Source organism: Mugil cephalus, chromosome 22 (assembly GCF_022458985.1).
Source record: "Mugil cephalus isolate CIBA_MC_2020 chromosome 22, CIBA_Mcephalus_1.1, whole genome shotgun sequence".
In the NCBI taxonomy this organism is placed as follows: domain Eukaryota; kingdom Metazoa; phylum Chordata; class Actinopteri; order Mugiliformes; family Mugilidae; genus Mugil; species Mugil cephalus.
Window position 1 is genome coordinate 5,335,477 of NC_061791.1, and position 12,164 is coordinate 5,347,640.

Genomic DNA, 12,164 nt, shown 5'->3' on the forward strand with positions numbered 1-12,164 from the left:
GGGAATCAATTTTGAAGCTTCGGTTAGAGGAAAGAGTCTGGCTTGCTTCGAGCACCAGATGTAGGGAGACTCTTAAGGACCAAGGTGGAGGTTCGTTTTCTTACATAAACACTGGAAGCCTTCACCAAGGGAAGAATTCAAGGAGTTTGGGCTCAATCCAAAGCAGCCAAGGAGATGAATGAAGACTCACGAAAGATGACTGAGAGGTTCCCAGAGAGGAAGAAGGTGCAGGTGGTTTGGCACCTGCTGGGTTAGCCCTCAGCTCCGGAATATTTTTGCTCCCAGACGCAAGGAGCTGCTAACTAAAACCGAGAAAATAAACCGTGGACTTCACAGAGCGCACGCAACTCCTCTGCATTTTCCTCTTAGTGTCACTGCTGTAACCCAATCCAGGGGTAAGGCAGGTTAGGCCCACGTCCTGCAGGGAAGTTGCTGTCTCGGACATTCCTTTCTGCCTCGCTCTGCTTACTCCTGTATTCCAGAGTCACTCGCAGCCAGACCGCAATTAAAACTGCATAATAAACAGTGAAAAATGCAGCTAACCCAAATAATAAACTCTCAAGTGGTGCCTTTCTCATCCATGCCTCGGATAATAAACACAGGCCCCCTTTCCTTAGAGCAAAACTATTTAGGGATACCCAGTATGATAAAAGATAATTACTCCCCATCGGTTGCTTTATATATGTCTCGCTCTCTCAACATTTACTTTGGCCTGTTTCGCGGCGTGTTTGATATATTTGCTGTGTCAGAATGAGGCTGAAGTGCTAACAGCATCCAGGGCTCAAAGAGAGACGTTGAAATGCAGCTGTGCAAAGACATCTAATAACTTTCAGATCGATGTCTGGAGCGCTGTTATAAGGAATTTGGCCTCATCACGACAATATTACAAGCGATTCATAAAATTAGATTCAAGCCCAGAGCAGAGGAGCCAGACTTGTTTATTAAACCTTTCAGCCTTGTTATATTCATTTGTGGTGCCACCACTGATTCGCTTCATGTTGGATTACGTTTTAGATTCTACTTCATTGTCATGTCATATGGTGTGGGTAAATACACCCCGACCCTAACGGAATACTGTTTGGCAACTGCAGTGCAGATAAACAGCAGGAGCCTCTGTTACTTGATCAGTTTGGGATCTAGTGAATTTGTTGGCCATGTTTCATGTTTTTTATTACTTTCTTTTTAGTTGTGGTTTTTGAGGTTGAGAGCTGTCTGGTCTAGGTAGGTGGTACATGTCTAAGTAACATGCACCTGAACGCCACGTCCAAAAGTTTCCCAGCAGGCCAGGCCAGGATTTTTTAAAAAGAAAATCTTTTTCTTTGTTCCTAAACTGTCATTGCTTTGTGATGAGGTTGCCTGGTCTAGTCTAGGTGGGTGGTACATGTCGAAGTAACATCTAAACGAATGCCAAGATTAACGCAAAACAAGAAAAAAAACATTCCTTTTCATTTCATCTCAAGAAATAGCGAGTTGAATTTACTCATTATATAAAACAATACAGATTCATATAATTTATTAATTCAACATAAGCTGAGGTCTTGAACTTACAGCATTCGTGGCAGTTTTTGGCTTCCGTAGATTTTCAACTTGAGTGGATATTTTGACAAATAACACTATTTAAAACTTAAAATATTGCACCCTAAAATACATTCTTTATGTTTGTATAAGCAGACCAGATAGATAGATGGAATAAATAAGGTAAAATGAGTAGCAATATGTGAAATACATGTTAAAAATAATATTTAGTAATGCTACAAAACTGTTCCAAGCCTTCCTAAACAGCTTAACACATTTATTTCACGCGCCGTAAACAAGCTCCCGTTCACTGAGAATGGTACATTTAACATGCTGCTCACTGGTTCAGCTACTGTATCAGAGGTTGACCCAACTGTAGCCAAAATGCCACCCTGTAAATGCTGGGATCTTAAAACTCCTGCCTCATGTATCCCCCTGGTAGACAGATGGAGCAGAGGTCTGTGTTTACGATCAGGATCATTTAACCTCATCAACAGTCTAATCCTGTTCTGGCAAAGCTCCACGCTCCAGCCAATATTAACGTAGAATATATATACAGTAGGATAAAAGATGTTTATTTGAAAATGAGCAGGTCTGTGCATGCCTCCATGTGGCTAATGCAGATTTTCTTTGCACATGTTCGAGACCGAGACAAAGGAGAGATTGATTAAGATTCCGCGTGTAAATTAATGAGCGCCTCACCCCTGCACTGATATAAACCACATATCCAGAACCAGGCGCCCCTTCATGACTCATTACTAGCTCCCCTCACCCTCTATTATTCATGCAGGAATGATACTGTTCATGCACTGCATGTGGATGTCTGCCCGTTGAGGATGTTTACTCGGCGAGGGTTCGGAGGAGTGTGTGCATGTCAGTAAATCTGAAAGAAAGAGGGCATGTGTTAGCTCACGATAAGTGCCTGAATGTGAATTCCTCGGACGTGACTGCCTTTCGGTGCCTAACTTTCCGCTGAATCACTGCTAAAACTATGTGGTTTTCCAGCTTTGTAAGATGGATGCAGTTACAAAATGCAATCTACAAGCTCTCGTGCTAAGTGAGGTAGATCAAACACTTGAATCCCGAGACAACCAGAACTATTTTATCCATCTGAAAACTATTGTATTTACTAAATTCCCTCAAGAGGAGATCTACTTATGTCGTCTTTTACTCAAACATTATGAGTGGAAGGGAGAATTATTTTAATCAGAGGGCCTCGTTTAGCTTGAGATTAAACTCCTTATGATGAACGTGACGCTAGACTTGACTGCGAAAAGGCACGTGTAGTCTTTTGGGGTCAGGAAAAGATCAAAAAGAGTAGTCAGAAGGAGACCAAGATCTCTTTCAGGTTAATTACTCTATGCCTTGGTTCCTGACAGCTTCCAGCCTCTGTTTTGCATTAGACCTGTGCATTAGTATCTTCACTTTTTCAGTGGTAAACACAATGAAGCTTGTTAAGTAAAAATCAGGGATGCTCTGTTATTACTGAGAAATTCTTGGCAAGGCTAAGCATAATCCTGTCAAAGCTGTCTGCAAGAAAATACTGAGACGTGCTACGAATAGCTGTAGGATAGCGGTAGCTGCTCGTGTGTGTTCCCCAAGCTTTAACGCTAGCATATACTAGCGCGAAGAGAGCTATTTTCCTAAGTGCGTGGATTCGTTTGTAGCGACACGCGCTCGTGTCCTAGGATGTCTGGGTAATTGCCTGAACTGCAGCACGGACGTTTTTTCTGCGGGAGGCTCGCAGAGTGTGGTGAGCTGACATCCTGTGAGCTGTTTGACAGATCCCCTGTCCTCTGCTCTTTCTGTGTTTAGCCATTCATGTGCCTGACCTTGCCAGTCTCTTTGAATCTTTTCTTATGCGTCCTCCCTAACGTGTTGAAAGGAAATCGATAGCCATCAATACAAACAAAGGCAGTATCTCCTGGAGGATAGCCAAGGTCACTGGGAAATCCTTGAGTCAGAGCTTGGAATCACCACAGGGGAGGGATCTATTGTAATGTACATTTAGTTGCATTATTATCCCTGCTATTTGAGTCCGATAACTAAACCCCATATTTAATTTTTTTCCCATTAGCTCAGCTATACTTAACATTGCATATACATGAGTGGAAATATTTTATGACGTGGATCAGAAGAATGTCTAAAAGGTCTTTTTCTCTGCAGTGCAGATGAATTAAACCAGTGAATTTGTGAATGGTAAACCCTAAACCCTAACCCTAACCCTACCTTCACTCAACACCACAGAGACACCCAAGGACCTGGAGTAGTTTCAATAGTTTGAGATGGAAGAAAAGAAGAGCTGCACCTGGTGGAGCATTTCACTTTTTATTTTGGCTGTCCTCCGTGACTACTAAACTCTGACAGTCCCTGCGACCCATTTGTCCTGCAAGCCTTCCATCGCGAAAAGAACCTCCCTGACAGTAAAATCACACAGATTTACCGTCTCCCGGCGTTGGCAGGTGAGAGGTCACGGGATAAAAGGCACGGAGCCTGACAGTAGAGCCCGGTTGTGTGCGAAGGACCGACCGCTGGTGACATGCGAAGCGGAGGCCAGGTGCTAATTGGGGCGCTGAGAACGCAAACTAGCCGGCTGGCGGTTGCAGCAGGACGGACTGTTTGTCCTCTCATGTTTCGACTCTTACAGGGAATATTAGCACTTTACTAGGTCAGCCATGCAGTGAGACCAGCAGTTGACATTGGTGCGGGATAACATCACTCTACGCAAACACACCCGGATAACCAAGGGAGAAAATACACTCTGGTGTCTCATGTCATTTAGATACGGTGGTGTCGGCTTTGGGAAGTAAACGTAACGGAGATAGCGTACGTAAGAAGTCAGGCGCCCTGTGCAGCCATATGATTCCAATTACCGATGTCTGGATATGGATAATTGATGGCAGGCAACAATCAGACAATTAATGAGACACAGTAGATACAAAGTCTTCTGTGCCTGAGCCAGCAATGGAGTCGGTCCATGACAAGTAGTTGCAGTACAGTACGTTTCTGCATGCTGTTTGCATTTTAAGTGCTGAGTGCAGTCTGCCTGGGAATGTGGAGTATGTCTGTTGGACAGACAATCGGACGACTCTGTCAGCCAGCGTAAGGCTTCCTGGGTGGTCTTCTTACACTAGATTGACACCTTAACTTCCCTTCTGCCATATTTTTATGCTACTAGTCATTACTGGATGCCAGCGGGTTGGGTCTCAAGGAAAATGGATGGCCACATGTTCTGGCAACAGACATTTTTTTTTTATCACTAGAGAGGCTGTTGCCAGGACAAAGTCTCTTACTGGTCCGGTATGTGCGACTGGGTCAAGACTGTGTTAGGTAAGTGCAGCCATCCAGAAGTGAACCCAAGAGCTCTTAACATTGTCTCAGACAAAGAGCAACGGTATTTGGCACCAGGTTTGGAGTCAGGCCTCTGTGATGAAACCTTCTCCTACTTGTGAGGAGAGATGAATGGCAAAGAGGCGGTATAAGCCTCTGCTTCAATATTTATCAAGATGGGTGATTGGGGTCCTCCCACCAGCTGCCCCTGACAACCATAGAAGAGATTCTTCTGAAACTAAATGGAGGCCAAGCCTCATTAGCATGGAGTTAATATATTCATGCTGTCCTTTCAGGTAGAGGGCCAATTGATGAGGGCTGCTTTGCATGGGAGATACCAAGGTTGGTTTGTAACTGGCGCACTGTCCGACGCTGAAGTGTTTTAATTAGGGCGCAGGGATCTTTTGGCTGGTGTTCAGACACTCGTATTAATCAAAAACCAACACTCCAAACACAATCAGTTTGATTAAAGCTGTTCATCCCTGCTGTATAAAGACTAAGCTAATGTTCTGACAAAATAATCCGCTATTGTAGCTACACACTGATTTTATCACCTTTTCACATGAACGTTTGAGAGGATACACTCTTTTTTTTGGCAAATCCTAAGTCCTGCTGCTATATTTTCCTTCAAAATAAACAACACCACACAGTTTCTTTTCGGGTCCTGCCATCTCTTGCTTGTCAAACTATGCGAAGACCCAAAGGCTTAAGTGACACCAGCTCGGGGATTTGGCACCGGTTCCCGAAACCTCAGACCCGCGCGGTCCCAAACTACAGTTGCCTCTGTCATGAAGATGCCACATATTTTCCAGCCACTGTGAATCTCTAATTTTTACGATGCTGCACAACAACAAACCACCCCTTGTGTACGGACATCCCCAGCCAGAACCATGGAGGCGTTGTTTACTGCCAGAGGCATCGCTTCAAAGCTTTGATCACGGCAACGATTTCGAGGGGCCGAGTCTGTCAGAAAGTTTCACGGATTGAAAACCTGAGAGAAGTCTTCTTGCGGCTTTTCCCTATCCTTGACATATAATCAGAAATAAACAGAGAGCACTGCATTCTCCTCGAGGCTTTAATTGCTGCCGCACAATGACAGGTCCCTCCTTCCCGGTTTCCCCACATTTTTCTGTATTTCTACTCGGCTTTTCGCCACAGTCACATAAAGAAGATTTCCTCTTTTTATTCTTTGGCATGTCTAGCTTGTTGCCTCTCAGGGCTACAATCAATTCTCTTACGCTTTACAGAAGGCCAAATTTACCGTCACAACGATCACAGCTTGTAGTCGCTTCAGATATCTTTTTCTGCCAGCCAACAAAAAATACAATCTCCTGTCTCTTTTATCTTTTTTTTTTTTTTTTTTTCACTCTGAAGTGGATATCAGTCAGAGAACCAGCTGAAGTGCCCTACACACATCATAAATGGGCTTTCATCACGCCACCTGTCACAACAGGAGACTTACATCGGGGTCCAATTAGACCCGAGACCTCAATTTCTTTAACTGAATGGCTACATTACACAGGGGGGTTGTGTATTTGCCAGACAGGCAAACACTTTTGCTTTACCTCGAAGGTTTGATAACGATGGAGAGCATTAATTTGGGATTTTTCTGTAAAATTGTCGTTAAAGAACCATTCATGTTGCAAATCAGGTTATTCCGACAAACATTCTCTAACTCCGGTATTATCAGGTCAAGAACTGCAGCACCTGGTCATGATTTGTTGTATCTCTGTTTTGGGAACGTCCTGTTTTATTTGTGTGAGTTACTTAATCTCAGTCATTTCAGATGTCTTCACTTCCCCCATGTGATTGCTGATGTATCTCACCTGTGCCTCATTGTTTCCCTCATATTTAGTCTCAGTGTTTCCTTCCCTTCTCCTTCCCTTGTACTTCATGTCAGAAATGTTCCACTCTCTTCCTTGTGATTTTTTTTTTGTTATTATTACTTGAATTCTTTCTTGGCCGCTCATGCTTTTATGAGTTTTAGACCGGCACCACCCACTCATTAGAACTGACTCTGGTCACTTGGATGAGTGGTGAGGACCCTCAAACAAGTCGTCAAATTTGCTTTGTTGTGGAGGTTCTTTCCACTTACTCTGAGTCGGTAATTTGAAGTTTTTGTGGTATTACTCTTTAAAACTCTGACTTCCCAATGGAAATGGGACGCAACCAAAAGACATTATGGAAATATTTGAGCCATATTGTGTTTGGAGTTAGTTGGGCTTATACTAAGGACCCAAGGTAAGGATGTCTTGGACTCTGCTTTTATGTTTTGTTTTTGTTTGCCATCTTTTTAATGGAATGAGCCCTAATAACTGTAACTCCATCATGTGTCTCCACTCCATGATGGCCTTCAAGCTGGGTCCTAACATCAGGAACTGAAAGAGTAAACAACTCCTGAATCATTTCGGTCTATATTATGTCATTAATTGCTTGATAAATATGTTAAACTTGTAAAACTACTGGCGCCTCTTTGCTAAAACGCCTAACAGACCATCTCCGAACACACAAGGAACATCTTCTGCCAATATAAAGAAGTCTGCAGCAACGAAAGCAATCTGCTGTTTAATATTGAATGATCTCAGTAGTTTCTTGGCCCCAACAAAAGGCTTTTGTGCTGTTTCCGCTTGACCACTTCACACACACACAAAAAAACCCTGTCAATGAATGAAAGTCTCCTCCACCACCACCTTGCCCTTTCCCCTAACTCCACTGACCAGCCCACGGATCAGAAGGGATTGGATAACAATTGGTCTGCCATCCAACCAATGGGGCACTATGGGTCAAAGCTCAAAGTCAAAGGCAAGACACAGGGGACTGCTGTGAAGTCCGCAGGGAAGTGCAAGGTCCACCTGCCCACATTCATAATAGAAAACCCACCAGCTGTCAGTGCTAGAAAATCCTGCTTCCTCTGCCCTTTTTCTTTCTTTCTTTCTTTCTCCACCTTTATGGGTAGCAGTAAGCAATTTCACAATTCACGTTTATTTTGCTTTTACTTTGGTTCACCTTTGTGCCCGTAAATAACTATTCTATCTTCATTCCAGCCTTTCAGCATAAAAAGAAAATTTTAGGTCTTAAAAACACAACGGGATTTTATGATCGTTGCGTTGCTAATGTGTATCCACAGTTTTGATGTTCTTCACTCAAAGGTGTTTGTGTGATCTCAGCAATGAGGAATGCACATAAACCCACAAGTACCTAAAACCATGTGGTCCGTAGGATATCCTCAACACAGAATCAACTTTTGCTTTCTGATTTGATGAAGTGTCACTCCTCAGCGGCTGTGAGATTGTGCTGTGGAATTGCTTTCGGGGAATCAGTTTGGACTCGACCCTTTTCGATCATATGAGGTCAGCACCGACCTCATATGAAGGTTATGACCTGGCGAAAACTCTGTAAACACTTGGTGCGAGTATGTGGTGAAAGCCTCCGTGGCTCAGAGCAACACCCTTGTCCCCGATAGAGCAGGTGCACCATCTGGCAGTGCTGCGGCAGTGCAGGCGTGACTCATATGTTTGTATGTGATTGAAAGCAGAGCGCGGAGCAGATAGCTGATCCGATGGTATGTGGACTTCAGAGGGGTTCAGTTTGTGTCTCTGTGAATAAGCTGGATCCATGTGACACACCCCTGCTGTGTCCCGTCTCAGCACCGGGTTTGACTGGCCTTCCACCCTCACCAGGGAACATGAAAGTCTCCAATTTTCCCCCCACTGAGAAAACAATACAAAGTTGAGCAAAATATTAAGCATTTATTTCATAATCACCACACCCCTCGGAGCCATTTGATCCCCCTTGTGGATTGTCCTGGAGGGATGCTGTCAGAGAGAACTCAGCTTTTGTCTTTCTTGACGCAGAAGTGAATTAATGTTGAAGGAAGTCTGACTTTGCTCTGTACTGTATGAGAAATTTAAAGAGGCCATGTTAAACTGATTTGTAGGTGCATTATTTTGTTTAGGATGTCTGCCTGAATAGGTTTATCTACTTAAATGACCAGAAAACGTCTAACTTTTCCTATAATGTACATAGATACAGATGAATTTTCACGCTCCGTTTTAGCTCCTGTCTCTTTAAGGCCTCAAAAGCTTGGTTGGTTCTTATTGGTCAGCTAGCCTCCTCTGTTTTTGGTCAATTTATTTATTTATTTTATTTCTGTGCCTGTTTTTTGCCAAAATAGCCACCTGATGGGCGTTACGAAATAAAGCTAGGTAAAAGAAGAGGGAAAAAAAGATTGGACAGCTAACAAGGAATTTCAGAAACACCCAAAAAGGATCATGTGACCTCTTTAAAGGAGGATTAATCAATTCATCTGTATATTTGTGGGATATTTATTAACATTTTTCCTCCTTGATGTTTTTTTTCTAAGTAATTCTAATGCATGTGGCACTGATGCGTCACAGCAAGAACGTTCTGGGTTCAAATCCATTGGGCGACTGGGGCCTTCCTGTGTGGAGTTTTCACTTTCTCTCCGGGTACTCCAGCTTCCTCCCACTGTCCAAAGACATGCTTGTTAATTGGTGATTCTAAATTGGCCGTAGGTGTGAATAAAGTTGTCTGTCTGGCGACCTGTCCAGGGTCGACCGATGACATCCGGGATAGGATCTAGCCCTCCACGACCCTCCAGAGAGCCATCATCAGAACTGACTAAAAGATGTCAACATCAGAATCATTGCTCAATCAAAATGTCACTAAAGCTTGCCTTAGGTAACCGTCACTGACAAACCCGGTGTAGCCGTTTTGGCATTTTGTAATTTATAGAAGCCTTTAGCTTTAGCTCCGTCCCATCTCTTCTTCACTGCTTGTCTTTTCCACAGTATTGTCATGCTCTTATAAAACTAAAATAACTGGTTCTCTGGCTTCTATCCACTGAGGGTTTAACTGAACCACTGAGATTATTCTTGCCTGGATGGACAGACTAAAATGTACAACTATAAAACTAAACTAAGACTATTGTAAAAACCAAAAAAAAAAAAAAGCTATGTGTTTCATGAGAGTCGGCTTGAGTACAAAACTGAAAGGGTGCGGTTTTGTGGTGTAAAATGATTTCCTGAATCTTCCCCAAGAATGTATTTTACCAGAAATGTGTTAAATTGGAGTTTGTTCACCCTCTGCGGCTTTCACTCTGGGCATATTTTAGCATTTGGGTAATATCCCGCTGCACATGGCCCGTGGTCGGTGATGCTATCTGCAATGCTATCCTTTACAGCAGCTTTGAAACTTGACGCCGATGCAATCTCCTTCTTGGAGGTTTCTCTTTTATTAAACACAAATCTGCTGGACGGGGCACCTTCACTTTTAATTTAGTTGCTGGCAAGTCGGGTGGAAACAGAAATTGCGTCTGTGCGCATGGTGTTCATTAGCCAGCAGATGATTCAAAGTTAAAAAAAAAAAAAACATTAAAACAAAATACACTGCTCTCACTTTAAGACATTAACCATGTAAGGAAATGTACCTAAACACAGTTGAAGTAGAGAGTGAAGAGTGGTGGGAAACTCGCCTGCGACTGAAGTGGTTAACTCGTCCTTTATTTAAAGTTAAACACTCCAGGCTTTAGGTAGCGAGCGCAGCCTGTGATGAGAGTGAGGGGTGACATAAAAAAAAAAAGCCACTTTCTTTCCAGATGAAAGGCCTCAAACCTCAAAAGCATATGTCACACAATAATGAAAATGTGACTTTAGCCCAAGGCATTGATGCAAAGCACCGGCAACCTGTTTGTTGATTAGAGAGGGGAATGCAAAGAGAGCTCAGAGAGGGTCAATAGAGGGGAGGAAATGGAGGGTGTAGATCTACATTGTATCCCCCTCCCGCCCCTGCTCTCCGTGCAGATTGAAAAAGTGATAAATATGCATGAGTTTGGCTTCGGCAGCGAAGGCCTTTGATGGTATGGTTGAGAATTCTCTATCTCTGGAGAAAACAGGCTGAAAATAACTATCTGAGAATGTTTACTTTGTCTTTGTGTGAACAATGCACACTTTTAATGAGCAGAGAACACTATTTTGTCACCTATACACACGTACTGTATCTCCTCAGATGGACACATGCGCTGAGATCGCGCCCACTCTTCATTCATTTCAATAGATGAAAGTCCTCTAGACCAGGGCGTGCCCTTCCTGATAAGTCACTGCGATGAATTTTAGGAGCCATTACTTTCTCTGGTCATTAAGTCTCGGTCCAAAATACTTCAATAAGACTGCTTTTTATCGCAGCAGAAATAAGATTGATCTTAGCTTTTGCTCAAGGCTGCTTTTGTGTAATGGAAGAGGAATGTGTGCAATCAAATGAGATGGCAGGTCTGGCTCCGAGTAAAACACAAGCTAAATTAAATCAGCGGATATCTCACCAGGTTTCAAACTCGTCTGAAGCTTAAGATCTACACTGAGCGACTGGATTTTTATCATGATTCTCTCTCTGCACCTTTAAAATGAGTGTTTAACATGACCTGTTCTGCCTCCTTTTGCTACTCATTGATCTGGTTGGTGGAAGTTAGGTGGTGATAGGCGTTGAAAGACAGATGGTTCATTCAATCACCTGCCAAGTATTTATTTATTTTTTTTTTCCAAAGGTTTCCAAGGACGACTTCCCAGATGGTTCTTTTTAACAAACCATCTGGCATGTCCGATTAATCAATCTTGACTTAATCTGAAAAACGGCTCGGCCTCTTCCGGGAATCACCTTCACCGGGGCAGTATCTCTCGTCTGTATCAGGAATCGCTCCGTGTTTCTTAAATTTGATTGAAAATTGTTCTAAATATAAAGTGTCTGTGCTTACACTCTGTGTAAATATATATTGGCAGCAGCGGCCCTACCACATGAGAACTGAGCTCCCATTGCAAAAAGTTGCAATGGTTAGATTTCCTTTTTCGGATTTCGCAGACACATGCTTGGACCTGATTTGAAGCCCTCTTGATTCGATCAAAGGGAGATTAATGTAATGACCTGTTTCCCCTGAGTTTAATTTGGTGGAAATAGCAGAAAGCCTCTCTCATCTCATTGTGGGGAAACAAAGCTTATTTCTTTGTGTTTTTCTCTCTGTGTGCCCCCTCAGACCTTCAGGCCTCTCAGTCCTTTGAACACTACAGCATATCAGACAAGGCCATGGACTACAGGATCCTGCAGATGGACGAGGATCAGGACAGGATGTACGTGGGCTGCAAGGACCACGTGCTCTCCATGGACATCAACAACATCACCCAGGGCACGCTTAAGGTCGGCAGATGCTTATTGTTCAAATCTGACAATCTCAACATTTTCCGCCACTATACCAGAACATCTACTTGTGGCATCTCCAGTCAGTTACAATCACAAAGAACAATGAACACGAG

At 43.2% G+C, this 12,164-nt stretch overlaps 1 protein-coding gene across 3 annotated transcripts in view; it reads left to right on the forward strand.

The window, feature by feature from the left end:
* The window catches only part of sema3c (sema domain, immunoglobulin domain (Ig), short basic domain, secreted, (semaphorin) 3C), a 39,066-nt gene that overhangs the window by 6,513 nt on the left and 20,389 nt on the right, over positions 1 to 12,164 (forward strand). For 2 of the 3 annotated variants that reach the window (XM_047575287.1, XM_047575288.1), the window contains exon 3: positions 11,888 to 12,048. In XM_047575287.1, coding sequence (XP_047431243.1) covers positions 11,888 to 12,048 — 161 coding nt within the window. Of the gene's footprint in view, positions 1 to 6,769; positions 7,087 to 11,887; positions 12,049 to 12,164 lie in introns of those variants that run through there. The other variant, XM_047575289.1, reaches the window with a different exon arrangement.